This window comes from Oncorhynchus clarkii, chromosome 3 (genome assembly GCF_045791955.1).
Source record: "Oncorhynchus clarkii lewisi isolate Uvic-CL-2024 chromosome 3, UVic_Ocla_1.0, whole genome shotgun sequence".
NCBI classification, from domain to species: domain Eukaryota; kingdom Metazoa; phylum Chordata; class Actinopteri; order Salmoniformes; family Salmonidae; genus Oncorhynchus; species Oncorhynchus clarkii.
This window is the reverse complement of record NC_092149.1, coordinates 32,191,420-32,219,132: the sequence shown is the minus strand read 5'-3', so window position 1 is coordinate 32,219,132 and position 27,713 is coordinate 32,191,420. Positions and strand designations below refer to the sequence as shown.

The 27,713-nt window shown below is 43.5% G+C and overlaps 1 protein-coding gene and 1 pseudogene across 2 annotated transcripts in view; both read left to right on the top strand.

Moving 5' to 3' along the window:
• LOC139393339 (protein argonaute-3) overlaps positions 1–7,272 on the top strand; it is a 46,511-nt gene extending 39,239 nt beyond the window's left edge. For both annotated transcript variants that reach the window (XM_071141976.1, XM_071141977.1), the window contains exon 19: positions 617–7,272. In XM_071141976.1, coding sequence (XP_070998077.1) covers positions 617–725 — 109 coding nt within the window. In that variant the 3' untranslated portion in view covers positions 726–7,272. The remainder of the gene's footprint in view (positions 1–616) is intronic.
• Positions 7,273–10,130: 2,858 nt separating this feature from the next.
• LOC139385500 (tektin-2-like) lies at positions 10,131–13,505 on the top strand (annotated as a pseudogene).
• Positions 13,506–27,713: the final 14,208 nt, after the last annotated feature.

Here is a 27,713-nt window from a genome sequence, read left to right as displayed (position 1 = left end):
GGAACATATTTCAGTCTGTGATAGCAAAACAGTCCTGTAGTTTAGCATCGGCTTCATCTGACCACTTTTTTTAAATTGACTGAGTCACTGGTGCATCCTGCTTTAATTTTAGCTTGTAAGCAGGAATCAGGAGGATAGAATTATGGTCATATTTGCCAAATGGAGGGTGAGGGAGAGCTTTGTACATGTCTCTGTGTGTGGAGTAAAGGTGGTATGGAATTTTTCTCCCTCTGGTTGCACATTAAACATGCTGATAGAAATATGGTAAAAGAGTTTTAAGTTTCCCTGCTGTAAAGTCCGCGGCCACTAGGAGCACCACTAGGTAGTATTACCCCCCCCCCCCCCCAAAAAGCAGCGCTAGGTAGTATACTGCCCCCTCAAAGCAGCGCTAGGTAGTATACTGCCCCCTCAAAGCAGCGCTAGGTAGTATACTGCCCCCTCAAAGCAGCGCTAGGTAGTTTACTGCCCCCCCCGCCCCCCAAAGCAGCGCCAGAAAGCTAGCTTTCTACGTAAAAAAAACATATAGCTTCAAAGAAGTGTGTGTATGATAGTTGACCTGTCTTTCTGATCCATTCATGTATTTCTCTGTCCTGATGAATGTCTTCTCTTCTCCCAGTGCGGAGGGCAGCCATGTCTCTGGTCAGAGTAACGGTCGGGACCCCCAGGCTCTGGCCAAGGCGGTGCAGATTCACCACGACACGCTGAGGACCATGTACTTCGCCTGAGCACCACCCCACACCACCATCACCGCACTTAAAGCACACATACACACACAAGCCCCGCCTGCCAGTCAAGGAGGGTTGCATCCCCCCACAACCAGTCAATCCGGACCTGACACTGTGTAGAGGGAAGAGGGGGGTGGGGGAAGCCCCCCGCAATGGACTGAGGATGCAGACAGACGCTGCTTTAAAACAAGAGAGGAAGAACTTGGCACTATTATGCAATATTAACCCAGCCAACTGCTTTTCCTGGGCACCCCAACTCCGCCCCCACCCTCCTCCAGTCCCTCCCTCCTTTTCTCCGGTCATGAAGGAGATCTGTTTTGATTCCGGATGTGTTTGGTCAACGTTGCAGAAATCGTTCCCTTTCGTCATCATGCCTTTTACATCAGCTCAGTTTTTAACGGTTAGTTAAAACGGTTAGTTTTTCGTGGTTAGTCGTGGTTTTCTTTCATCAAAGGTTGAGGAGAGAAGAAGAAAAGGATCAGGAGTGTGAAGGGTGGATCTCTATTGGTGCAGACCCATCACTGCGCACAAGCTTGACACTGGTATTTTCCTCTCCTTTCCTCTCCAGCTTTTTTTTTTTAGCCAATGGTGACTTATCAAAAGTGTGAGTGTGTCAATGGACACTGTGTGGTAGGAGACGAACACAAGCTATTATTGTGAGCACAGTGCCACCTGGAGTCTAAACGGTGTAAATGCTCTCTTCAAAAGTCCCAACCTGTCTGGGGAATAAGCTATGATGCTAATCATATGATTTCCAACTCGTTATCATTTGACTTGAACCAATAAGTGCTGTGCGTATACGCTGGCACACATCATAGAGGGTAATACAATGATATCACACCCTAGGTCAGTCCCCTATGGCATAGGTCTAATGTGCTGTCACATCAACTAACTACATTGCAATGTGACCCTGTTTTGAATTTTCTTTCCTGTACATCGTGTTTTGATATTTAAGGTGCTTGTTTTGTTGTTTGTTTTTTTTACCATTCTTTCCAGTATTTATTAGTACGCTCAAGATATAGTAATTTAATATGAGACGAGCGTTTTTATTTCTGCATTCTTTCTATCTCATTGCTCTTTCGATCTATCCGCTCTCTTGGATTTTAATTTGTGGTGGAAGATCCAAAATTGAATGACTGATCATGTTGCTTTCTCCTAGTGCAATAATCTTTTAGCTGAGGGGAAGGAAGCTTCTTCTAGAAGATACGGTTTGAATATCTGGAAGTCTGTAGCAGTGAGTTACGAGAATGTAGCAGAACCCAGATCTCCTATGAGAACTCTGTTCACAAAATTGGCACTTACCCGTTGCTCCTCTTTATGAAGGGGAGTAGAGGGGTTCAGAGGTCGAATGGTTATGCCAGTGAGTGTGTTATGGGTTAGAAATCAAGTGCCTGGTTTTGGAAATGAACAGTTAAATGGAAGTTGTATCGATGGATTATGATGTGGAGATCCTAGCCTTTAAAATGTATTCAAACAAGGGAGTTAAAGGGCAAAATGTAGCTGGAGAAAGTTGACTAAGCTACATTTTGCATCGCATTGAAATCCTCATGATAGAAAATATATATATATATATTCTGTGTGTGTTAGTTTATCCTATTGTCTTTGCCTAATAGCAGCAGTATTTTAGCAGATCAAGTCGTGCTGCACTCTGTCTCTATCCTCATCAGACATGGATCTAGCTGCTATATCTACATGTACTCAAGGTGACTAAGAATCGAGGCATGCCTCAGTCATGAGCGGCAGGAGAGCGAAGCCGACATTTCATTTTTTTTCTTCGCCATATAACTGAGCATCCAAACCAATAGTAGCTTAGCTGTCTTCTCGAGTCAACAGTTCGACGAATCTTGGAAGTCCGGGAGACTGAGTGAGTGACTTGTGTGGTCGCTGCTTAGCTCCTCTGTGCTCTTTGACGTGAGGCATGCCTAGTGTTCAAGAGAGAGACAATAATCTGCACTAAAAGAAGTGTGTGTCAGACCGAACACGTGCCTCTGGTGCTATGGGGGGTGGCCTCCTTGCCGTGCCCCTTTGAGAATTTGCAGTCTGAGTAGGCCTTTTGGGGGGGGGTACAAATGTACTGTAGTAAACCTCCCAATGAGGTAAATGAGAGGGTCTTATGTGGGGCACTATAGGGATTCTTGTCCTAACTGTTAGTGGAAACAGTTGCCATTGAGAATCTCTTGTTTTGACGGTACAATGATACGAGGACACAGTTCTCAAGGCAAGGACTGCCCCAATAGGTGAACGGTAGTGTGGTCCAATGGTAGAATCCTGTGTCCCCCTGTAGTTGCATTTGACAGCCTTCCCAACTCTAGCCTTCCCCTGGCTGGAAGCCAATGAGTTTGAGCCTTCATGATCTTCACTAGTGTCCAAAAAGCCTTTTTAAAAAGCCAGATTGGAAGATGTGTATATGTACATTTCACATTATTGTAATGCTCACACCACTTATTTTTGCTAACAAAAAAAAAATCTAACATATGTAGTTATATAGTTAATCATCATAGTAATAATATCATTAAAGATAAACGGTAATAAAATATGTAAGAGTTGATAATGCAATAGACTGTTGACTCGTGTCCTGTGGCAATGTATAACATTAATTTGTTTATTTTGGCGTGCGTACATTGGCGGTGAATGTATTTTGACATGTAACTTGTGTCTGGATTGTTAGACTGTTATGGATCGGGATGTGGTGGACTTGTCTTCTAGAAGTTAGAGGTGCTTCTATTTCTGGCACTCTTGGCAGCTGTTGTCAGATCTTCCCTGTTGTCATAGAATCCAAATGGAATCGTTAGACTTTTTTTAAGAGCATAATTGTTGTGATCCAGATCGTCTTTCTCAGGCGGGAGTTGACGCCTGTAGAGTAGGGGGAGAGCGGGAGAAACCGGAATGAGATGGTTACCCTGACTGGTCATCATGAACGTTTAGTACCGATGTGGCCCGCAGTGTTTGAGGTTGAGCCTTGTGGGTTATGAGGCCCCTATAGAGCGAGACTTGGCCCGTAACTGTGGCTTTTCTCCACGCGCAACCAAGGGCACTTCTTGTGCTCCGGAATACAAAGCCGAAAGGCCTCCATTAAGTCTGCAATGTGACAGTCTATAATCTCATTTGTTTTTCCCCCACTTTCTCCTGACTTTTGCCACGTGTGTGGATTTTGCCAGAGGACTACATTCCATAGCCAGTCGATCTGCCATCGGATTCCCCTGAGAAGTGGAGAAAAGATGGAAGACTAGAGGACAGAAGACGTTAAGTGTGTGTTGGTTGGTACAGAGTAGGGCATTGTAGTTAGATGGGTTTTTGTGCATGTGGCTGGTTCTGGTGTGTGTAAAGTGAGAAGTAGGGCTAAGTGCCATTTGAGGGAGGTGACGTGTCTGGATCGGGACATTGTTTAGCAAGCGACCAAGCGTAGCTCTCATCCAAGCTGACATTATGATGAACGTCAAGGACGACAGAACATTCAGATTTTCCTGGGCAAAAGAACACAGGTTTACATATAGCAGATGTGTTCGCCTAACATCCTTATAACATTACAACTCCTTAAATCGTCGTGGGTAACGTTTTTCATATGTTCGTTTTGTTTTCAGCAGTTTTTTTTTTGTGTGCTTAGTTTATAGATATTTATGAGCAAGGCCTTTCTAGGTCTAAAACATCACCCCAGAGTTTCCTATACTCTATGGAAAAGTAGCTATATGTACAGTAGCTATGTCTGTGTTCATTCCATTTGCCTGTGACGCACAGATGTACTGGATTTTGAGTTCTTTCTTTTGGGGGTAGAAGGTAAATCTATGGCAGAGTGACGAAGGCCACAGAAAGTGCCTTTCTTAATGGTGGTGCTGTAAAACAAAAGTCAAATGGAAAATCAAAAAGACATCTATCTCATGTTTGAAGAAAAAAACGCCTGCGTTTTATGCACAGTACACACACACACACACACACACACCAAGATTGATACTGAGGACCCGCAGTCTGTTTGTTAAAGTATATGATTGTGGTTGAGCGTTCACTTAGTGGTGCATTTTGAGTCTGGACCAATGGACTCGGTTGGTTGGTACAGTGGAACTTGCATTGACAAGCGAGGTCACATTTTAAACCGATGTGTGTGTGTGTGACACAGCCTTGCCCACGAATGACAAACATAGCACAGCACTTTATAGACTGCCACTCTCACTCAGACATAAAGCCAAGAGGTTTTCTGTCTCTGTTCCTCCTCCAATCCCCGCCTCCCAGATACAGTGGAGTATCGAGGACTTGTTTTATTATGTGAATGAGGAGATTTTCCTCCTCTGGGAAAGGGAATTGGATTACGACACCAAACAGTTTGCTATCGCTACTAGGTGGTCATTTTAAAAGCGTGCCTCCAGCTCATGTGACTTCGCTGATGATGACTCTGTTTTGAGTCCGCCTGCATTTATATGGTTTCTCCTTAAGAATCTGAAACCACCAATGGTTTTTAAGTGTTCCAGTGTAAGGCGTCCATATTAGGAAGTCGGCAGTTGTCTGGCCCATGGCATTCTCTCATCCTAGTGCAATGCCCTCGCCCTGCCGTGTGTCCGTCTTGTCCTTAATGGAAGGATAGTGGGCCCACTTTCGTTGGTGTTTTGGGCTCTGAGGGTCTGTATGAGTCATTTGGGGTACCCGTCAGTCCAGGGGGGGGTGATACCTTTACACAAGATTTAAATAAAATATGCGCCTCACTTACCTTGGTATGCTGCATATGTTATACCACATGAGAGGAAAAACTGCAAATATTGCTTTGGTTATTACAGTATAATGCTTGATTAATACCTGATTATGATATTCTTGTAACTATTTTAGACAGACGTAAGATATTCTTGTTTTAGTTTTTTTTTTGTCTTAACACTTATCTGACTTGAGCCGAAAGTTTTATTTTGTCGTCCTATTTAAATGTTGTTCTTTTTAATATGTATATGAAATGTATATTGCAAAATATTTTATGCTGTATTTATTGAGTGTATAAACGAGCGGCCAGCTAGTCTCATTGGCAGCATGGTGGAGGTGGAGCTAGGGGACGAGGCCTTAAACCACCCCACCCCCCTCCATGTTGAAGCCTTATCCTCTCCAGACACGCAAGCACAGCGACGTGGTGGTGGGCGGACGAAGGGGCACAGTTGAGCAGGGGGACCTGTTTTTTTATTTATTTTAAATTAGGTATTAATTATGTAGACCCCTGCGTCTAGCTGTTTAGCTTTCTTGTTTGGCTCCTCGTGAAGGGAAGAGGCCTTCCTCCTCTTACCACCTTGTACTCCCTCTTCCTTCTCTCCCTGGTTCTCTCCTCCCATCTTGGTGAGGCCACCCCCACATGTTGCGTCTCATCTCCTGTAGGGTTAGGGGAACCTTTACTGAACCACATGGACTGAGCTGACCACTGACATCCTCATCCAGAGCTGCTAATATGTTAGCCATATAAACTCCCCTGGCCTGGTAGAGTACAAGTGGGTGAGAATAGAGGAGAAGGAGGGAATGATGGTGACTGTGCTCAGGCAGAGGATGTTAGGTGTGGCTTCTGTCCTTTCACGTTTCCCTTGTGCCAGAGACTTTTACACAGGAAGGAGTGGAGTGTAAAAGTCTCATTCCGCTCAAATACAAGCCTCCGCCTTAAGTGTGTTCTTACTTCGTTGTTGGGTTTTATTTATGACTACGGAACGCTGGAGTTGAGTACAAAAAAAATGGCCTAACTCCAAAATGGCATCCTCGTGTTTTTTTTCAAACCACTAATAGTGCTACAGTAGTTGTTGAGCCCCAACGTACAAAGTGTATGTTTCCCCACGTGTGTGGATGTAAGAACAAGAGCCTGAGGGTTCTGTGTGCTGACTTGTACCTGTATAATGAATCAAGGTGTTGTAGTAATTCATTGCTGTTCTGTTTGCCCACGGTGTCTGTTAGTTGTTCCAACCTCACTCTAGGGTCAGAGGTCAGAGGCATGGAGCTTGGAAGGGGTCGTCAACCCTGTTCAGAACTTTTTTAATAGGCTTTTCTACCTAATACCCACAGACAAATCCTTTTTAGACATGTTGACTCCATTTAGCTATCTGTTTGATGTGCAAGCAGCTTGCTTTCAGTCTATTCGCAGTCCATGTTAAGATTTTGAAGAAAAATTTGCTCGAGAGATTATCGGATGCTGTTTTCCCAACGTTGCACTGGTTTGAAGACAGATCTCGTCAGTGGCCATGAATGCTGGACTTTTAAAGGGTTCCCTATATGTTTCATCGGTATCTTGAGGTTATTTTTGTATTTGACGTGCGTCAGTTAGGATTGTGCGCTGTGATACCATTTTGAGTCCTGAGGCACCAGCTAAAATCAATGGGTGTTTGATGATTAGAACAAGGTAGCCACATGAGTTCCATGCCTCCATCTCTCTCCCTTACTACTCTGTATGTTTCAAACTCTGTTGTACCAACAGGTCTTTTTTTATTTCAGTTTTAAATGTCTCTTGTTTAATAATTCTTTATTTTAGGCCTTCAGTTTTGCTTTGCTACAATTTGAAGTGTATCTTTCACTAATACTTGTAATAAAAAGCTTTGCTTTAAAACCTTTCGCTTCATGATATTTGTTTCTAGACCAAGCAGGCACATGTGATCAAACACACCCCTTTCATTTATGGTGGCTGTAGCCACTAGTCAGTTCTAGTGAAAGTAGATTCAGCACAGATGTAATGTTACTAAATGATTATGACATGTCATTGCACTGTGTTCGAATGCTATTGTTCTATTATTCTTCTGATTCTATGTTGTTGCACCAGACAGTTAGTTGCCTGTAGTGTAGACTGATTGTGTTATTTAGTCTCTTCATTTCAAGGAATGTAAAGAAATAGTCTTGAGAAGTAGAAGTCAGAACATATTTTTTGGTAAGTAAGTCCTGTATGGTGTGGCAAAGGGAGTGTATATTACTGGAAACTTTTTCTAGGTTTAAAAGTAAACTACCAGAATTTTGATAACTTTCAAGGAATATGGAATTTTATCAGATGACACCTAGTGGCATTTTTGGGTACTTCAGATTATCACAGGTGTCTAATCTCTGGCACTCTGTTGCCTTACCACATGCAAAATATATTTTTCAATGTAATAAGATTGTAAAATCAACATTGAATGACAATGGTATAAAACGGTAACCCTAAATATAAACCAACGTAGTGAATTAATGAGGGTTTCACAATGAGATATGCTTTATTTTTTTACACTTTCCTTTTTACTTTGTCTATGTGTTATGAAAAATGTTTTGTGGCCAAACTGGTGGCAGTATTTGGAAGAGTTGCAGAGTTAATTGAAAATAATGCAATTGTGTACTAGTTGTGTTTTTTTTCATTCATTTGTCAATTTTCCCATAAACCATATGGTTTATCCACTAGAAACTCTATCGATCTATCTCTCTCTCCACACACACACACACACACATACGTCGACACCCCTTCAAATGAGTGGATTTGGCTATTTGCCGACAGCTGTATAAAATCGAGCACACAGCCATGCAATCTCCATAGACAAACATTGGCATTAGAATGGCCCTTACTGAAGAGCTCAGTGACTTTCAATTTGGCACTTCATAGAATGCCACCTTTCCAACAAGTCAGTTCATCAAATTTCTGCCCTGCTAGAGCTGCCTCAGTCAACTGTAAGTGCTGTTACTGTGAAGTGGAAACGTCTAGGAACAACAGCAGCTCAGCCGTGCAGTGGTAGGCCACACAAGCTCACAGAACGGGACTTCTGAGTGACGAAGCACATAAAAACCGTCTGTCCTTGCTTGCAACACTCACTACCAAGATCCAAACTGCCTCTGAAAGCAACGTAAGCAGAAGAACTGTTTGTAGGGAGCTTCATGAAATGGGTTTCCACGGCCGAGCAGCTGCACATAAGCCTAAGATCACCATGCACAATGACAAGCGTCGGCTGGAGTGGTGTAAAGCTCACCGCCATTGGACTCTAGAGTAGTGAAAACACGTTGTCTGGAGTGAGGAATCACGCTTCACTATCTGGCAGTCCGACAGACAAATCTGAGTGTGGCGGATGCCAGGAGAACACTACCTGCCCAAATACATAGTGCCAACTGTAAAGTTTGGCGGAGGAGGAATAATGCTCTGGGGCTGGCATGGTTTGGGTGAGTCCCCTTAGTTTCAGTGAAGGGAAATCTTAATGCTACAGCATACAGTGACATTCTAGACGATTCTGTGCTTCCAACTTTGTGGCAACAATTTAGGGGAGGCCCTTTCCTTTTTTAGCATGACAATGCCCCCGTGCACAAGGAATGAGCTGTTTGACAAGCAGGAGTCCACATACATTTGGCCATGTAGTGTATATACATACTTGCATACATTTTTAAGTTATTCAAGTATAAATTACCATAAATTTCCTGCTAATTACCAAAATTACAGTAACTTTAGTAAATTACCGGTAGCTTTGCAACCATACTCCTGTACAATGCATTATGATGCCGTTATAATGCATTGTAAGATTTGTCATAAGCATGTATGACTAGGACTAGGCTACAGTATAGCCTAGCCTAGCCTACTTTGGAAATCTGAGCCTGTCACCGTTTCAGGTTAAGAACCATGAGAATGCAGAATACAATCTAGTCTACCAACTGAACTTCATTTTCCACCATTGCCTCAAATTAAATGAATCATAACAAACTGCTCGTAATGAAAATGGAAAATGTACCCGGGTGCACTGAACCAGTTCAACCCTCCTGGAAAATATGGGAAGGATTGAATTGAAACTCCTAAAATCCCATTTGTAGTCACACTTATCCTTCACTAAGGAAACTCATATCTCTCCGTGGAACAGTCAGTGCACAAAGACGGGGGTTGTGACAGTGGGCCAACAACCTCACATAACTGTCTGGAATGTAAAGTAATCAGGAGATCACATAAACATGTAAACTGCTGTCCAGAATGCATTGCAGCTACTACAGGCTCTGGTAGTCCCACGCAGCTACAGGGTCTTCGGTGTGCATGTTTAGGGCTTTTCCACCATAGCTAACTTTTACCCCAGGTTTTTCACATTTCATGCTTCATTTGATAGACGGGTAGGTTTTCAGTTACATTTACGTGATAGTCATGACTACTACCGTCCTTCCTATTCTGTGTCGACCCGTTCCACCCATGGAAAAGATTAGAAAAGGTTTACTTTAAAGCATTATGTAACCTTTTCAATTGATCATGGCCAGGTTTCATACCCAACTATTTGACATATGATAATAAGAAAACAAATGTAGAAACATCGGGAAGTGCTATAACAGCCTGTGTGCCCATTCTGGTTGGGACATAACACTAGCAAAAATGTACATTTTAGTGGAAAGGAATTTCCCTTTGCTGATGGAAGGATCTAGACCTGCATACAGATCTCTACAACCTTTGACTAACTCAATTCAAGCTGTCTATTCATGTTGGTAGGAATGGCCACTACGAGTAGGAAGCCCGGTCAGCGTTACTGAATGACAGACTGGGAGACCAATAACAAGCTGCTCACGGACACGGCCGAGCACCAACGCGACCAATCACAGCAGACAAGGCAGGAGAGGCGGGCCCTGAGGCACCAGACAGCCTGTAAGGTACAGAGACTGATATGGATGCCTGATGCCAGGCAGCAGGCGATGCATTGACAGAGAGATGATCAACTCATGTTCACATCTATACCCCATAATAACAAAGTAATACTGTGCGTGACCGTGGGCTCTTCTCCGTCTGTCAGACAGGCTGGGATGAGAGTGACAGCTGAGACAGGCTGGGTGACAGGATCAATGAGGTCACTGAGCAGAAGGACAGACTGCAGTTCTGCGTACAGGCAATGGAGATAGAGATCGAAGCTCTGACACAGGTCACTAATACTTCATATGGCAGTGGGAGAACTATTTAATGTTCAACTCCCTTTGCTTACAAAAAACATAATCAACACGTATACTGTCGAACGCATGTCACAGAACACAATCTGTCAGTGTCCCTAATTTGTTAACTTCAGGAACCTCTCAAATTGCTTTGGGAATCTGCATTCCACTATGCTATTTGTATGCATTGTTGTGTCGTCTGGTGCAGTCTACTCTACCTAAATCATACCCTTATTAGGTAAACTAATCGTAATCTAATTATGCCTGAGGGTGTTATTTTTGTTTTTTCTGGAAGTATGTGTGCTTGTTGACAATGAATTATAGCACACATGTTTAATCATCTAGATGATCTACAGGGGCTTGCGAAGGTATTCACCACCTTGGCATTTTTCCTATTTTGTTGCCTTACAACCTGGAATTAAAATAGATTTTTGGGCCGTTTGTATCATTTGATTTACACAACTTGCCAACCATTCTGAAGATGTGAAACAAACAAGAAATAAGACAAAAAAACAGAACTTGAGCATGCATAACTATTCACCCCCCCAAAGTCAATACTTTGCAGAGCCACCTTTTGCAGCAATTACAGCTGCAAGTCTCTTGGGGTATGTCTCTATAAGCTTGGCACATCTAGCCACTGGGATTTTTGCCCATTCTTCAAGACAAAACTGCTCCAGCTCCTTCAAGTTGAATGGGTTCCGCTGTTGTACAGCAATCTTGAAGTCATAACACAGAGTAGCAATTGGATTGAGGTCTGGGCTTTAACTAGGCCATTCCAAGACATGTAAATGTCTCCCCTTAAACCACTCAAGTGTTGCTTTAGCAGTATGCTTAGGGTCATTGTCCTGCTGGAAGGTGAACCTCTGTCCCAATCTCAAATCTCTGGAAGACTGAAACAGGTTTCCCTCAAGAATTTCCCTGTATTTAGCACCATCCATCATTCCTTCAATTCTGACCAGTTTCCCAGTCCCTGCCGACAAAAAACATCCCCACTGCACGATGCTGCCATCATGCTTCACTGTGGAGATTTGGTTCTCAGGGTGATGAGAGGTGTTGGGTTTGCGCCAGACATAGTGTTTTCCTTGATGGCCAAAAAGCTCAATTTTAGTCTCATCTGACCAGAGTACCTTCTTCCATATGTTTGGGGAGTCTCCCACATGCCTCTCGCTGGAAGAGGCAGAGCGGGCCCTGGAAGACACGGCCGTGCCCCTGGATTTGGTAGTGGAGTGTCTGACCCAGAGAGAGGGCCCGCAGGGAGAGCGAGCTGGTCAGTGACCCCCTGCAGGGCCATCTGAAGAGGGAGGCCCAGATGATGACACCACGCAGCAAGAGCTGCAGCAGCACATCAACAAGGCCTTCGAGCAGGTCTGGTAAGCCAAGATAGAGATTTAACTGCCGTAGGTCTTTGGTTGTGTCTCAGGATATGGTTTCATTGATCCATGGAACATAAAAGGCTTCTATCTAACACAGTTGTGTTGCTCTTAAAAATAAAGGATAATGCGATGTGAAACCGAAACGGGTGGGTGATACTGACATTTGGAGGCCTGTGTGAGGTCTTAAATTTCATTTCTCCATTGCTTCATGAAGACGTATTGCAGCAAATTTGACAGGAAACGTTCAAATTCCACTGTGTTCTGTAGCCTGTGTGCTGATGTATGCCTATAATTAGTATTTAGAATACTATAATAGATATTAACTATCTTATGACGGTGTAAAAGGTCAGCCATTTTGGTCAGGGAGTTGGGCAGCCAGTGTTGTGATTCAAATATTGTGAAGGCAATCAGTTTGAAGATTTTCTTCACAGTATTTTCATTAGCTAACTAGCCAGACAGTTTTATTAGAATTATTCCAATCTTTTTACAAATTAACTGCCAATATTCCATACAAACAATGCAGTCAATCCACAGCCATACACTGGCTGAAATCAGTTGATGATATTTTAGAGTCTATTTATACAGAAAATGTCTAAAACACGTAGAAACTGTATTCATAATTATATGACAATATTTTAGGTTGACAATTCTATTACACAATTTCTGATACATCACATGCCTTTCTTTTATTTTCCTGCATAAGTAAAAGCAGGAAAGTATCACCTATGCCTCTACTGCCATTCATTCCATTTGGATTTCTCCCTGTCCAAAACGGCTGCCATCATCATACCATTCTGGAACTGAGAGTTTGACATATCCCCTCTAGTAATTTAATAGAATCTCTACCGATGTATGCTTGTTTGTCTATAGTTCTATGGGGGTGATGCATCTCATTTCCCTGAACAGTGTAGCATCAATGAAGTTTATTTCATTTTAAGCTGTCTCAAGGAAGCCCACCAACAGCTGACCTTTGACCTAACCAACAAGAGTGAAGGCCTGGATGTGAACCAATCGTGCCTGTCACTTACAGACAGGTCACCTGACATATCCTTCAAGCCTGACCCCACGTACCCACTAGGTAAGGACGGAACAGAGTAGTGCCTTGTCAACATGTGTAGAATAAAGGAGACGATAATGAGATGATCATGAGTGAAAATATACTGTATAGTTCTAGCATATTTCTAGGAATTTTGTTTTTCATAATTGTCATAACTAAATAATTTGATTCCGTGTTCAGATAGCAGAACACTCAAAGAAAGCAGAACACTCAATGTCAGACAAATTCTCAGCCTTTACCTAAATCTAGATGTATGGTCATTTGTACCACTTAACCTCTTCTGATCCTCTCAACCTAAAACATTTTCTAATTTATAACACAGTTCTTAGAGTGTACAGTACTTACCGATGTATAACTGTGGCTGATTTATGTCCTGTACCCTGCAGTGCCTCCACACACCAGGAGTCGGTGCAGTTCACCCACTACAACATGACCCAAGCTGAGGAGGCGATGCAGGCTTCCCTGCAGCTGAGGGAGACCATGACCTATACAATGATACAGGTAGCAGAGGACTGATCTAGGATCGGTTTACCCTCCCCAAACTAACATTAACCATTAGAGGTAAAACAAATAAAAATAATTCAACACAAGACTGAGCTTAGATCAGTGTCTAATGGCAACTTCATCCTACTACTACAAAATAATGTGTGGGTGGGACTGTCTGTGTATTGGGGGAGGAGGAGAGGGATACATGTTATTAATAGCATAGGAAGGCCTGGTCGGGGAATGGAAACTGGGGAAACTGGCTATGTGAAGAGAGTATGTGTGGATGTACAGTCAGATACCGTTTTATGCAGTATGGAAATTGGTTCCATTAGGCGTTTAGGGCAACTCCCATAACAAACTAATAAAAAATGGGTGGTTTGGTATTTCTAAGTGTTTTTGGACAGCAATTTAATAATACGCTTGCTGCCCATTTCAAACTGTATACGTGCCTGAGGCTGGTCTAGCCAGAGTGGATACAAATCCCAGCCCATACCCTATTCTGCATCTCCCTCCTTCTCTGGCTCCCCTCTCATTTCATGCTAGCCCCATTTGAATAAAAATAAAATACTTGAAAAATAAATATATATAACACTGAACAAAAATATAAACGCAACATGCAACAATTTCAAAGATTTGACTGAGTTACAGTTCTTATATGGAAATCAGTCAATTTAAATGAATTCATTAGGCTCTAATCTATGGATTTCACATGACTGGGAATAGGGGCTGGTTTAGAAAACCAGTCAGTATCTGGTGTGACCACCATTTGGTGGCAATTGTGTACAGATCCTTGCGACATGGGGCAGTGCATTATCATGCTAAAACAGGAGGAGATGGCGTCGGATGAAAGGAACGACAATAGGCCTCAGGATCTTGTCACGGTATCGCAAATTGCCATCGATAAAATGCAGTTGTTTTCGTTGTCCTTAGCTTTTGCCTGCTCATACATAACCCCACCTCCACAATGTTGACATCAGCAAACCATACGCTCTGTCTGCCATCTGCCTGGTACAGTTGACACTGGGATTCATCCGTGAAAAGCACACTTCTCCACCGTGCCAGGGGCCATAGAAGGTAAGCATTTTCCCACTGAACTCGGTTACACCGCCGAACTGCAGTCAGGTCAAGACCCTGGTGAGGATGAGGAGCATGCAGATGAGCTTCCCTGAGACGGTCTCTGGCAGTTTGTGCAGAAATTCTTCTGTTGTGCAAACCCACAGTTTCATCAGCTGTCTGGGTGGCTGGTCGCAGACCATCCCTCAGGTGAAGAAGAAGATGGATGTAGAGGTCCTGGGCTGGCGTGGTTACATGTTGTGGAAACGTGTCGTGCTCTACAGTTAGGAGGCCGGGTTGGACATACTGCCAAATTCTCTAAAATGACGTTGGCCTCCAATAGAGAAATTACGTTGGCTTATGGTAGAGAAATGAATATTCAAAATTCAAAAGGCACTCACACATCTGAGCAATCTTTTTTGCAGGTGCATGGTAACAGTTGAACAATATGAAGGAAAAACCGCACACTGCTTGTGAGTTAAAAAAACAATTGCACCCTTATGTAGACCTAGTCCCACCCACATCCGTTCCACACATCGAAAGGGGTTGGAGGTGCAGGAAAAACAAATAAGTGCTACCAAATATAACAATATGCATGTAATAGATATTCAAATAAAGTGTGTAAAGACCCGCTAAAGCTGAAGAACACACCGTAATGTTCACAACCACATATACTTTGAACTCGCGAAAAGTGGGAGATGCGGTCAAGAAACACTGGCATATTTTATCATCGGACCCAGCTTTGCCGGCTGAATTGAAAAATGCACCACTTATTGTGTATAGGAGAGGTCGCAATTTATGCGATAAATTGCTTCATGCCAACTGCCAGCCACAAAAGAAAATCAGCCAGGCTCTTTTATGCGCTCTTCCAAATGGTAGCTATAAATGCAGAGGATGCGCACAGTGCAACAATATGATAAAGTGTGAATATTTCTGCCATCCACATACAGTGAAACGGTTCCAAATAAATTACATTGTGTTCCACCACCCATGTTATTAACATTATTACATGCCCATGTGGGCTCTGTTATGTAAGTAAAATCTCTCGTTCTCTCAAACAGAGAATCAGTGAACATAAAAGTTCAATCGGGAGAAACGACAGGGATTATCCAGTCGCAGTATATTTTAAAGACCTACATTTCTACCTTTTAGATTTCGTGGCATAGAGGAAGTTAAGATATCAGACAGGGGAGGAGACATTAATAATAAACTGGGAATGTTTGGGGATTTTCACCCTCCAGACATTATTTCCGTAAAGGTCTTAATGATGAAATGCCTATGTACGTTATGTTGTGAATTTGAACATGAGTTATGCTCCTATTTAAGATTACTCTGATGTTTTTCGTACGATGTACCCAATGATTAATGAAAACTTGCTCTGTAGGTGTATGTCCTCATTGTGGTTTTATAGATGTGTTTAATACGTCTTATTTACACACTTTATTCAAATATTTATGAAATGCATATTGTTATATTTGGTAATATTTATTTGTTTTTCCTGCGCCTCCAACACCTTTCGATGCGTGGAACGGATGTGGTTGGGGCTAGGTCTACATAAGGGTGCTAATTTGTTTTTAACTCACAAAAGCTCTGACGAAGCTTATTATGGGGAAATTCATATTACATTCTCTAGCAACAGCTCTGGTGGACATTGTTGTGTAACATATCTGCACATTTTAGAGTGGCCTTTTATTGTCCCCCAGCACAAGGTGCACCTGTGTAATGACCATGCTGTTTAATCAGATTGTTGATATGCCACAAAAAAAATATGAATAATGTACAGTCCAGAATTATTGGCAGTCTTGATAAAGATTAGTAAAAAAGACAGTTTAAAATAAATAATACAAATACTGAGCAATATTGCATGCACATTTTTGGGGTGGAAATTGTATTATTTTATACTAATACAATTGCTCAGATAAAGAGATTGTGTTCAAAAACTAAAATGGGATTTAAAATGATTGGCACCTCTGTTTTCAAAACTCTAGCACCCTTCCCCTGTGAGGATAACGACACTGAACCTTTTTCTAAAATGTTTTATGAGATTGGAGAACCCATTGTGAGGGATCTTAGACCATTCCCCTATAAATAATCTTTCCAGATCCTTGATATCCTTTGTCTGCTCTGATGGACTGCCCTCTTCAAATCAAACCACAGGTTTTCAATGGGGTTCAAGTCTAATTGCTCCTGTAACTCGTTCTGGATAAGACCGTCTGCTAAATGACTAATGTAAATATCCATAGACTGAGATGGCAATTGCAAAATGTTGATTTTTGTGGTCAATTAACCATTTCTTTGTGGATTCTGATTAGTGCTTGGGGTTATTGTCTTGCTGGAAGATCCACTTCTGGCCAAGTGTCAGTCTCTTGGCAGAGGCAAAAACGTTTTGGGTTAAAATGTCCTGGTACTTACTACTTGGTAAAAGTTAATGATGCCATCGACCTTAACAAGGGAAACCAGGACCAGTGGAAGCAAAATAGCCCCACAACATCAAAGATCCACCATCATATTTTACATTAGTATTCAGACCCTTTGTTATGAGACTCGAAATTAAGCTCAGGTGCGTCCTGTTTCCATTCATCATCCTTGACATGTTTCTACAACTTGATTGGAGTCCACCTGTGGTAAATTCCATTGATTGGACATGATTTGGAAAGGCACACTCTTCTGTATACACTACCATTAAAAAGTTTGGGGTCACTAAGAAATGTCCTTGTTTTTTAAAGAAAAGCAAGTTTTTTGTCCATTAAAATAACATCTAATTGATCAGAAAACAGTGTAGACATTGTTAATGTTGTAAATGACTATTGTAGCTGGAAATGGTTGATTTGTTTTTATTGTATTGAATATCTACATAGGCGTACAGAGGCCCATTATCAGCAACCATTACTCCTGTGTTTCAATGGCACCTTATGTTAGCTAATCCACGTTTATAATTTTAAAAGGCTTTTGATTCATTAGAAAACCCTTTTGCAATTATGTTAGCACAGCTGAAACTGTTGTCCTGATTAAAGAAGCAATAAAACTGTCCTTTAGACTAGTTGAGTATCTGGAGCATCAGCATTTGTGGGTTCAATTACAGGCTCAAAATGACGAGAAAATCGTCCGTCTATACTTGTTCTGTAAAATGAAGGCTATTCCATGCGAGAAATTGCCAAGAAACTGAAGATCTTGTACAACGCTGTGTACTACTCCTGTTACGGATACAGGTATCCTGTGTCTGTGTGTATCCTGTGTTCTTTTCTCTCCTTCTCCCCTCACAGGTGAAAATCATCACTCCCCAATCAGTCACCAATCATCAATCAGAAGACACACCTCCTCCTGTTTCCTACCCAATCACAGTTCCTTTCCCTTGGTTTAAAAACCCCATCAGTTGTTTGCTCTGGAGCTCAATCTTTCTGTAAATGCCATGTTTGTAGATCTCTGTATTTCACATTCTCTTTGTGTATTAACCTCTCTTTTGTTTGAGCACCACCATATCACTTGTGAGTATTGTTTTTGGTTATGGTGTTTGTGTTTGATTGCTGGTGGGAAAAGGGGAAACCAAGACCAGTCGCCCATGGGCATACACTACCCATAGGTGAACTTTGTTAAATACACTAGTTAGAACTGGGCGGACCACCCACTGTATTTTTGGTTAGTTAGTTAGCTGTTGTTAAAGTAGGCTAGTCTAGTTTAGGGGGTGTTTTTGTATACTTATTGTTTCTTTCCTTGGGTCCAGCTCAGCCCCCTTTCCTGCTCCCCCCATTACCATGTGTTTATAAATAAACCTTGAGTTTGACGGTAGATTTCAGTTGTCCTGGTTATTTCGTTCACACTTTTACTTTGTCACAATTATAATTTGCATGAGTTATGTTACGGGTCTCATTACCATCCCCCCTAGACTGTCGGGCCAAAAGGGATTCGTAACAACTCCCTTCACAGAACAGCGCAAACTGGTTCTAACCAGAATAGAAAGAGGAGTGGGAGGCCCCGGTGCACAACTGAGCAAGAGGACAAGTACATTAGTGTTTAGTTTGAGAAAGACGCCTCACAAATCTTCAACTGGCAGCTTCATTAAATAGTACCTGCAAAACACCAGTCTCAATGTCAACAGTGAAGATGCTACTCCGGGATGCTGGCCTTCTAGGCAGAGTTGCAAAGAAAAAGCCATATCTCAGACTGGCCAATAAAAGAAAAGATTAAGATGGGCAAAATAACACAAACACTGGACAGAGGAAGTGTCACGATCGTTATAATGAGTGGACCAAGATGCAGCGTGGTATGGTTCCATCCTCTTTATTTTGAAGTGAAACTCAAAGAAAACAATAAATCGCAAAACGAAACGTGAAGCTACAATAGTGCTCACAGGCAACTATTGATGGTTAAGATCCCACATAGCACAATGGGGAAATGGCTGCCTAAATATGATCCCCAATCAGAGACAATGATAAACAGCTGCCTCTGATTGATTGAGAACCATACCAGGCCAACATAGAAATATAATCACCTAGATGACCCACCCTAGTCACACCCCGACCTAACCAACAGAGAATAAAAAGCTCTTTCTGGTCAGGGCGTGACAGTACTCCAACCGCAAAACCTGACTCAATAGGGGAGGGTCCGGGTGGGCATCTACCGTCGGGGGCGGTAGATGCCCACACCGCTCGTGGAGATACCCACTCCGCCCGCCATCTTCAATGGCGGCTCTGGTGCGGGGATTGTCGCCGGAGGAACCGGACCGCAGATCATCCAGTAAAGGTGGCACCGGGCTGGTGACACGCACCTCAGGGCGAATGCGGGGAAGAGGCACAGGACGTACTGGACTGTGGAGGCACACTGGAGGCCTGATGCGTGGGACTGGTACAGGTGGCACCGGGCTGGTGACACGCACCTCAGGGCAAGTGCGGGGAGGAGGCACAGGACGTACTGGACTGTGGAGACGCACTGGAGGTCTGGAGCGTAGAGATGGCACAACGCGTCCTGGACAAATGACCACCTTCGCACGGCAAGTGCGGGAAGCTGGCACAGGACGCACTGGGCTGTGAAGGCGCACTGGGGATACAGCGCGTAGAGCCGGCCAGGATATCCTGGACCGAAGAGGCTCACTGGAGACCAGGCGCGCTGAGCCGGCACAACCCGTCCTGGACAGATACCCACTTTAGCACTACAAGTGCGAGGAGTTGGCACAGAACGCACCGGGCTGTGAATGCAAACTGGAGACACAGTGCGTATCACCCCAAAACATGGTGCCTGGTCACACGCTCCCCACGGTGAGTATGGGGATTTGGCTCTGGTTCAAAACATGGCTCTGCCAACGGCTGCCTCTCGGGCTTCCGTCGTAGCTGCGAACCCCGGTGTCGTCATTGTTGTTCCCTTGCTGCCTCCATCTGCTCCCATGGAAGGCAATCCTTTCCGGCCAGGATCTCCTCCCACGTCCAGGATCCCTTACCGTCCAAGATATCCTCCCATGTCCAGGATGTCTGCTCCTCCTGGCCATCTGCTTGGTCCGTTTGTGGTGGGATCTTCTGTCACGATCGTTATAATGAGTGGACCAAAATGCAGCGTGGTATGGTTCCATCCTCTTTATTTTGAAGTGAAACTCAAAGAAAACAATAAATCACGAAACGTGAAGCTACAATAGTGCTCACAGGCAACTATGCATAGTCAAGATCCCACAAAGCACAAAGGGGAATGGCTGCCTAAATATGATCCCCAATCAGAGACAACGATAAACAGCTGCCTCTGATTGGGAACCATACCAGGCCAACATAGAGAATAAAAAGCTCTCTATGTTCAGGGAATGACAAGAAGACTGGAAAAAGTGTTATGGACAGACTAATCTAAGTTTGAGGTGTTCAGATCACAAAGAAGAACGTTCGTGAGAAGCAGAAAAAATGAAAAGATGCTGGAGGAGTGTTTTACGCAATCTGTCAAGCATGATAGAGGGAATGTGATGGTCTGGGGGTGCTTTGTTGGTGGTAAAGTGGGAGATTTGTACAGGGTAAAAGGGATCTGGAAGAAGAAGGATGTCACTCCATTTTGCAATGCCATGCCATATCCTGTGGATGGCGCTTAATTGGAGCCTGTTTCCTCCTACAACAGGACAATGACCCATAGCACAGCTCCAAACTATGCAATAACTATTTAGGGAAGAAGCTGTCAGCTGGTATTCTGTTTATAATGGAGTGGCCAGCGCAGTCACCGGATCTCAACCGTATTGAGCTGTTGTGGGAGCAGCTGAACATATGGTACGCACTGTAAGAAGTGCCCATCCAGTCAATCCAACTTGTTTGAGGTTCTTCAGGAAGCATGGGGTGAAATCTTGAGATCACCTCAACAAATTTACAACTAGAATGCCAAAGGTCAGCAAGGCTGTAATTGCTGCAAATGGAGGATTTTTTTATGAAAGCAAAGTTTGAAGGACCCAATTATTATTTCAATTAAATTATTAAATCATTATTTATAACCTTGTCAACATCTTGACTATATTTCCTATTAATTTTGCAACTAATTTCATGTATGTTTTCATGGAAAACAAGGACATTTCTAAGTGACCCCAAACTTTTGAACTGTGGATATATACACTGCTCAAAAAAATAAAGGGAACACTAAAATAACACATCCTAGATCTGAAATAATGAAATATTCTTATTAAATACTTTTTTCTTTACATAGTTGAATGTGCTGACAACAAAATCACACAAAAATGATCAATGGAAATCAAATTTATCAACCCATGGAGGTCTGGATTTGGAGTCACACTCAAAATTAAAGTGGAAAACCACACTACAGGCTGATCCAACTTTGATGTAATGTCCTTAAAACAAGTCAAAATGAAGCTCAGTAGTGTGTGTGGCCTCCACGTGCCTGTATGACCTCCCTTCAACGCCTCGGCATGCTCCTGATGAGGTGGCGGATGGTCTCCTGAGGGATCTCAACCCAGACCTGGACTAAAGCATCCGCCAACTCCTGGACAGTCTGTGGTGCAACGTGGCGTTGGTGGATGGAGCGAGACATGATGTCCCAGATGTGCTCAATTGGATTCAGGTCTGGGGAACGGGCGAGCCAGTCCATAGCATCAATGCCTTCCTCTTGCAGGAACTGCTGACACACTCCAGCCACATGAGGTCTAGCATTGTCTTGCATTAGGAGGAACCCAGGGCCAACCACACCAGCATATGGTCTCACAAGGGGTCTGAGGATCTCATCTCGGTACCTAATGGCAGTCAGGCTACCTCTGGCGAGCACATGGAGGGATATGCGGCCCCCCAAAGAAATGCCACCCCACACCATGACTGACCCACTGCCAAACCGGTCATGCTGGAGGATGTTGCAGGCAGCAGAACGTTCTCCACGGCGTCTCCAGACTCTGTCACGTCTGTCACATGTGCTCAGTGTGAACCTGCTTTCATCTGTGAAGAGCACAGGGCGCCAGTGGCGAATTTGCCAATATTGGTGTTCTCTGGCAAATGCCAAACGTCCTGCACGGTGTTGGGCTGTAAGCACAACCCCCACCTGTGGATTTCGGGCCCTCATACCACCCTCATGGAGTCTGTTTCTGACCGTTTGAGCAGACACATGCACATTTGTGGCCTGCTGGAGGTCATTTTGCAGGGCTCTGGCAGTGCTTCTCCTGCTCCTCCTTGCACAAAGGCGGAGGTAGCGGTCCTGCTGCTGGGTTGTTGCCCTCCTACGGCCTCCTCCACGTCTCCTGATGTACTGGCCTGTCTCCTGGTAGCGCCTCCATGCTCTGGACACTACACTGACAGACACAGCAAACCTTCTTGCCCCAGCTTGCATTGATGTCCCATCCTGGATGAGCTGCACTACCTGAGCCACTTGAGTGGGTTGTAGACTCCGTCTCATGCTACCACTAGAGTGAAGCACCGCCAGCATTCAAAAGTGACCAAAACATCAGCCAGGAAGCATAGGAACTGAGAAGTGGTCTGTGGTCACCACCTGCAGAACCACTCCTTTATTGGGGGTGTCTTGCTAATTGCCTATAATTTCCACCTGTTGTCTATTCCTTTTGCACAACAGCATGTGAAATTTATTGTCAATCAGTGTTGCTTCCTAAGTGGACAGTTTGATTTCACAGAAGTGTGATTGACTTGGAGTTACATTGTGTTGTTTAACTGTTCCTTTTATTTTTTTGAGCAGTGTATATATATAGTGTAGTGTATGTGTGTATGTATGTATGTATATATATATATATATATATATATATATATATATATTTGGTCCCACAGATGACAGTGCATGTCAGAGCAAAAACCAAGCCATGAGGTCGAAGGAATTGTCCGTAGAGCGCCAAGACAGGTTCGTGTCGAGGCACAGATCTGGGGAAGATTTCAGAAGCATTGAAGGTCCCCAAGAACACAGTGGCCTCCATTAATCTTAAATGGAAGAAGTTTGGAACCACCAAGAGTCATCCTAAAGCAGCCGCCCCCGGCCTAACTGAGCAATCGGGAGAGAAGGCCTTGGTCACGGAGGTGACCAAGAACCCAATGTTCACTCAGACAAAGCTCCAGTGTTCCTCTGTGGAGATGGGAGAACCTTCCAGAAGGATAACCATCTCTGCAGCACTCCACCAATCAGGCTTTTATTGTATAGTGGCCAGATGGAAGCCACTCCTCAGTAAAAGGCACATGACAGCCTGCTTGGAGTTTGCCAAAAGGCACCTAAATACTCTCAGACCATGAGCAACAAGCTTCTCTGGTGTGATGAAACCATCATTGAACTCTTTGGCCTGAATGCCAAGTGTCACGTCTGGAGGAAACCTGGCACCATCCCCACGGTGATGGATGGTGGTGGCAGCATCATGCTATGGGGATGTTTTTCAGTGGCAGGGACTGGGAGAATATTCAGGATTGAGGGAAAGATGAACAGAGTAAAGTAAGAAGAGAGATCCTTAATGAAAACCTACTCTAGTGCTCTCAGGACCTTAGACTGGGGCGACGGTTCACCTTCCAACAGGACAACGACCCTAAGCACACAGCCAATACAATGCAAGAGGGGCTTCAGGATAAGTCTCTGAATGTCCTTGAGTGGCCAGATCCCGGACTTGAACTCGATCTAACATCTCTGGAGAGACCTGAAAATAGCTGTGCATTGACACTCCCATCCAACCTGACAGAGCTTGAGAGGATTTGCAGAGAAGAATGGGAGAAACTCCCCAAATACAGGTGTGCCAAGCTTGTAGCATCATACCCAAGAAGACTCGAGGCTGTAATTGCTATTGAAATTACAGTTTTAATTTTATTTTTTAATACATTTGCTAAGATTTCTAAAAACCTGTTTTTGCTTTGTCATTATGGGGTATTGCGTGTACAGTAGACAGATTTTTTTTTTTGGTATCCATTTTAGAATAAGGCTGTAACGTAACAAAATGTGGAAAAAGTCAAGGAGTCTGAATGCTTTGCGAATGCACTGTGTGCTTCTGCATATGCTCGCGTGCGTGCCCAAAGAGCTCTATTTTCATGTCATCTGACCATAGCACCGGTTCCAAGGGCGTTCATCAAACTCCAGGCGGTGTTATTAATATATACGCCTTAGCTCAGTATTTGTATTATTTATTTTAAACAGCCTTTTTTGCTGATCTTTATCAAGAATAACCCCACGCGGGTAAGGGGCGCGGCTCTGTTGCGACCTGCAGTGTTTGGTGTGGCGTAAAACTTTTTTTTTAAAAGCCACTTTAAATGTGTACATGACACTGCAACAAAATGTCCCCATGGGGACAATAAAGTCAGTAAGTAAGTAAGAATGCCAATAATTATGGACATGAATGTATTGCAAAGACACCAGTAAGTGGACTTCGGTAACTGTTGTTTTGGAATACTGGTGTAGGGGATTGTTTAAGCTGAGGACATATGGGTTTATTTTAAAGGCATGCGTTAGCACTTGTTTACTTGGCTCAGGCCGAAGCGGTGTAAACTGTATCCGAAGACTATCATCATGATCGATATACAGTACAGAAGCATTCGACAGGAACGGGAGTCTGATCTTTAAATGCTGGATATCATCTTTAAGAGGGAATTGTAATGTGTGCCGGAGGGTTGTTGGTATTCTCCATCACACAGTCGTAAGAGGACATTGTCACCCCCTTTGAAAACATCATAAGCATGTTTTTGGGATAAGCTTTAAGGACTTGTTACTTTTAAAAAAAACTGCCATGATTGGCCATTTTCATGAACTGAGGTGTATCTGACTTAGTATAGCAACATCATCCTCTCCCAAAGTGTCTCAGAGTAGGACTGCTAATCTACTGTAGGATCAGGTCCATATAATCTTATTCATTTGGATCTAAAAGGCAGGACTGATCCTATATCAGCACACCTAATCTGAGACTTTCTGAATACGGGCCCCATATTCGTTATAACTGCGCCATAAGACTCTTATTCATATCTTTCACCTCTGTGTGGTGTCTGATGCCCCCATCTCTTATGTCCCTTCAGAGCCAGAATTACATGGAGGGGCAGCGGATCGCCACTGGGTTACACCAGCGCAAGAGGGCCCACCAGCTCCAGCGGGCCTGCAGTCAGCTGCACTGGCAGCACACAGCTGTGAGTACAGAGTCCTGTTCATTAGGGCACACAATGGAAAATGTAGTTCAATGCAAAATTCTGCTTTGACTAAATATTGATGTTGAGGACAGACGTAGATAGAGGCCTGGGGAAGACCACCATGTATCCAGAGCTAAGCCTTAGAAATTCTCTTGTTAAGCATTAATGGCATGCATAGCTCTTCCACCGGGCCCTTCTCATGCTATACATCCACTAAACCCATTAGACCTCCCTCCCCCCGTCTGACCTAAAGCTGCTCTCCCCACCCTTCAACTGATCTCTCTTCTAATCAGTGCAGCACAGCCATTTTCCTTTGTTCGCGCTCCGCTGGGCTCCACCCATCTCCATAGACATGAATACCTATAGTCCTGGTAAGGAAGTCCACTCCGGGGGCAATAACAATAGCAGTGTCTGGAATGCACTGGGAGAGATTAGATAAGACAGGGGTCAATGCAGGGAAGTCAGATCACCTAGGTTTCTCATGAATGTGTTCTGGATCAGTAACGTCATATATACAGTAGATCTGAACAAGAAGTGGAATTTATGAATCAGCTATTGTGTGAGAGCTAGAAGCTAGGACAAGAACCGTAGAGAGCATAGATGGTGAGAAGATAGTATTGACTAGAGTAGAACTTCGAAAGCAAGGAGGACAATTCTAGATGGCCCTTCTTAGTTCCGGGAGGTTTCTCCGGCTTCTCAGTGCTGACTCCGTGCTCTGTTGGCTCTGTCTGTCCCACCAGACCAGAGAGAAGATCACAGAGCTGTTGAGGGGCATCCATTGTCTGGAGCTGTGTCTCTGTTTGTCATATTATACTGAACATAAATTGAAACACAATATGTAAAGTGTTGGTCCCATGTTTCATGAGCTGAAATAAAAGATGTCATAACTTTTCCATATGCTAAAAAATCTATTTCTCTCAAATTGTGTGCACAAATTGGTTTACATCCCCATTAGTGAGCATTTCTCCTTTGACAAGTTAATCCATCCACCTGACAGGTGTGGCATATCAAGAAGCCATTTAAACAGCATGATAATTACACAGGTGCACCTTGTGCTGGGGACAATAAAAGGCCACTCTAAAATGAGTAGTTTTGTCACACAACACAATGGCACAGATGTCTCAAGTTTTGAGGGAGTATGCAATTGGCATGCTGACTGCAGGAATATCCACCAGAGCTGTTGCAATATAACATTGTTTGGCCTCACAACCGCAGACCACATGTAAGCTCCACATCCAGCTTCTTCACCTGCGGGATCGTCTGAGACCAGCCGATGTCTCTTTAAAAAAATTATTTCACCTTTATTTAACCAGGTCGGCCAGTTGAGAACAAGTTGTCATTTACAACTGTGGCCTGGCCAAGATAAAGCAAAGCAGTGCAACACAAACAACAACACAGAGTTACACATGGAATAAACAAACGTACAGTCAATAACACAATAGGAAAAAATCGATATACAGTGTGTGTGCAGATGAGGTAAGATTAGAGAGGTAAGGCAATAAATAGGCCGTAGTGGCAAAATAATTACAATTTAGCAATTAAACACTGGAGTAAAGTGTTAAAAAATGTATTATTATTTGACCATGCTGGTCATTTATGAACATTTGAATATCTTGGCCATGTTCTGTTATAATCTCCACCCGGCACAGCCAGAAGAGGACTGGCCACCCCTCATAGCCTGGTTCCTCTCTAGGTTTCTTCCTAGGTTTTGGCCTTTCTAGGGAGTTTTTCCTAGCCACCGTGCTTCTACACCTGCATTGCTTGCTGTTTGGGGTTTTAGGCTGGGTTTCTGTACAGCACTTTGAGATATCAGCTGATGAACGAAGGGCTATATAAATACATTTGATTTGATTTAAAGCCCTTTTGTGGGGAAAAACTCATTCTGATTGGATAGGCCTGGCTTACCAGTGGCTCTGGCTTACCCTGCTCTGTCATGTGAAATCCTTAAATTAATGAATGTATTTTAATTAATTGACTGATTTTATTTGTGTTCAGTATATAATGTGTGTCTATACCTTGACTCTGTGATCTCTGTAGGTGCATTCTGGACTGGTGGAAGAGGCTAAGCAGTTGGGAGCCACCATAGGAGTGTTATAGCAGAATCTAGCCAAGTCTATGTGAGTGTTTGTGTTATTGAGTTGCTATGAACGTGAGCACATATATCCGCCCTGTATGACTCTTTCACAGCATATTGAACATATGATGTGCTCCCTTTCATAACACATTGGCCTTTAATGTAAGGACTCCCCCACACCATTTAACCCTGTGTTGCTGTTCTGTGACACTGTGTACCAGCCACTCTCTGCAGTCCCTAGAGGAGCAACAGGCCTGTATGGGACAGGTCGTCACCTGTCCAGGAAGCAGGGGGGCCCTGGAGCTGGAGCAGTGCAGCGACTTCATCCGCCAGCACCTGGAGACCCTGTCTGAGGCTGAGACAGCCATCCCCATGCCCGGATTGACCAGAGAGATGTACTGAGAGATGTACTGATGAGGTGGACACACACATGAACTCACACACGCACACTTTTATTCATGGCCATTGTGAAATTCACTATGTATAGAGCGCTTGTGCTTTGACTCCCATTCCCTGACTGAATTGTGGATTTACAATAGCGATCAATTCAACCAAAGCTTCACACAG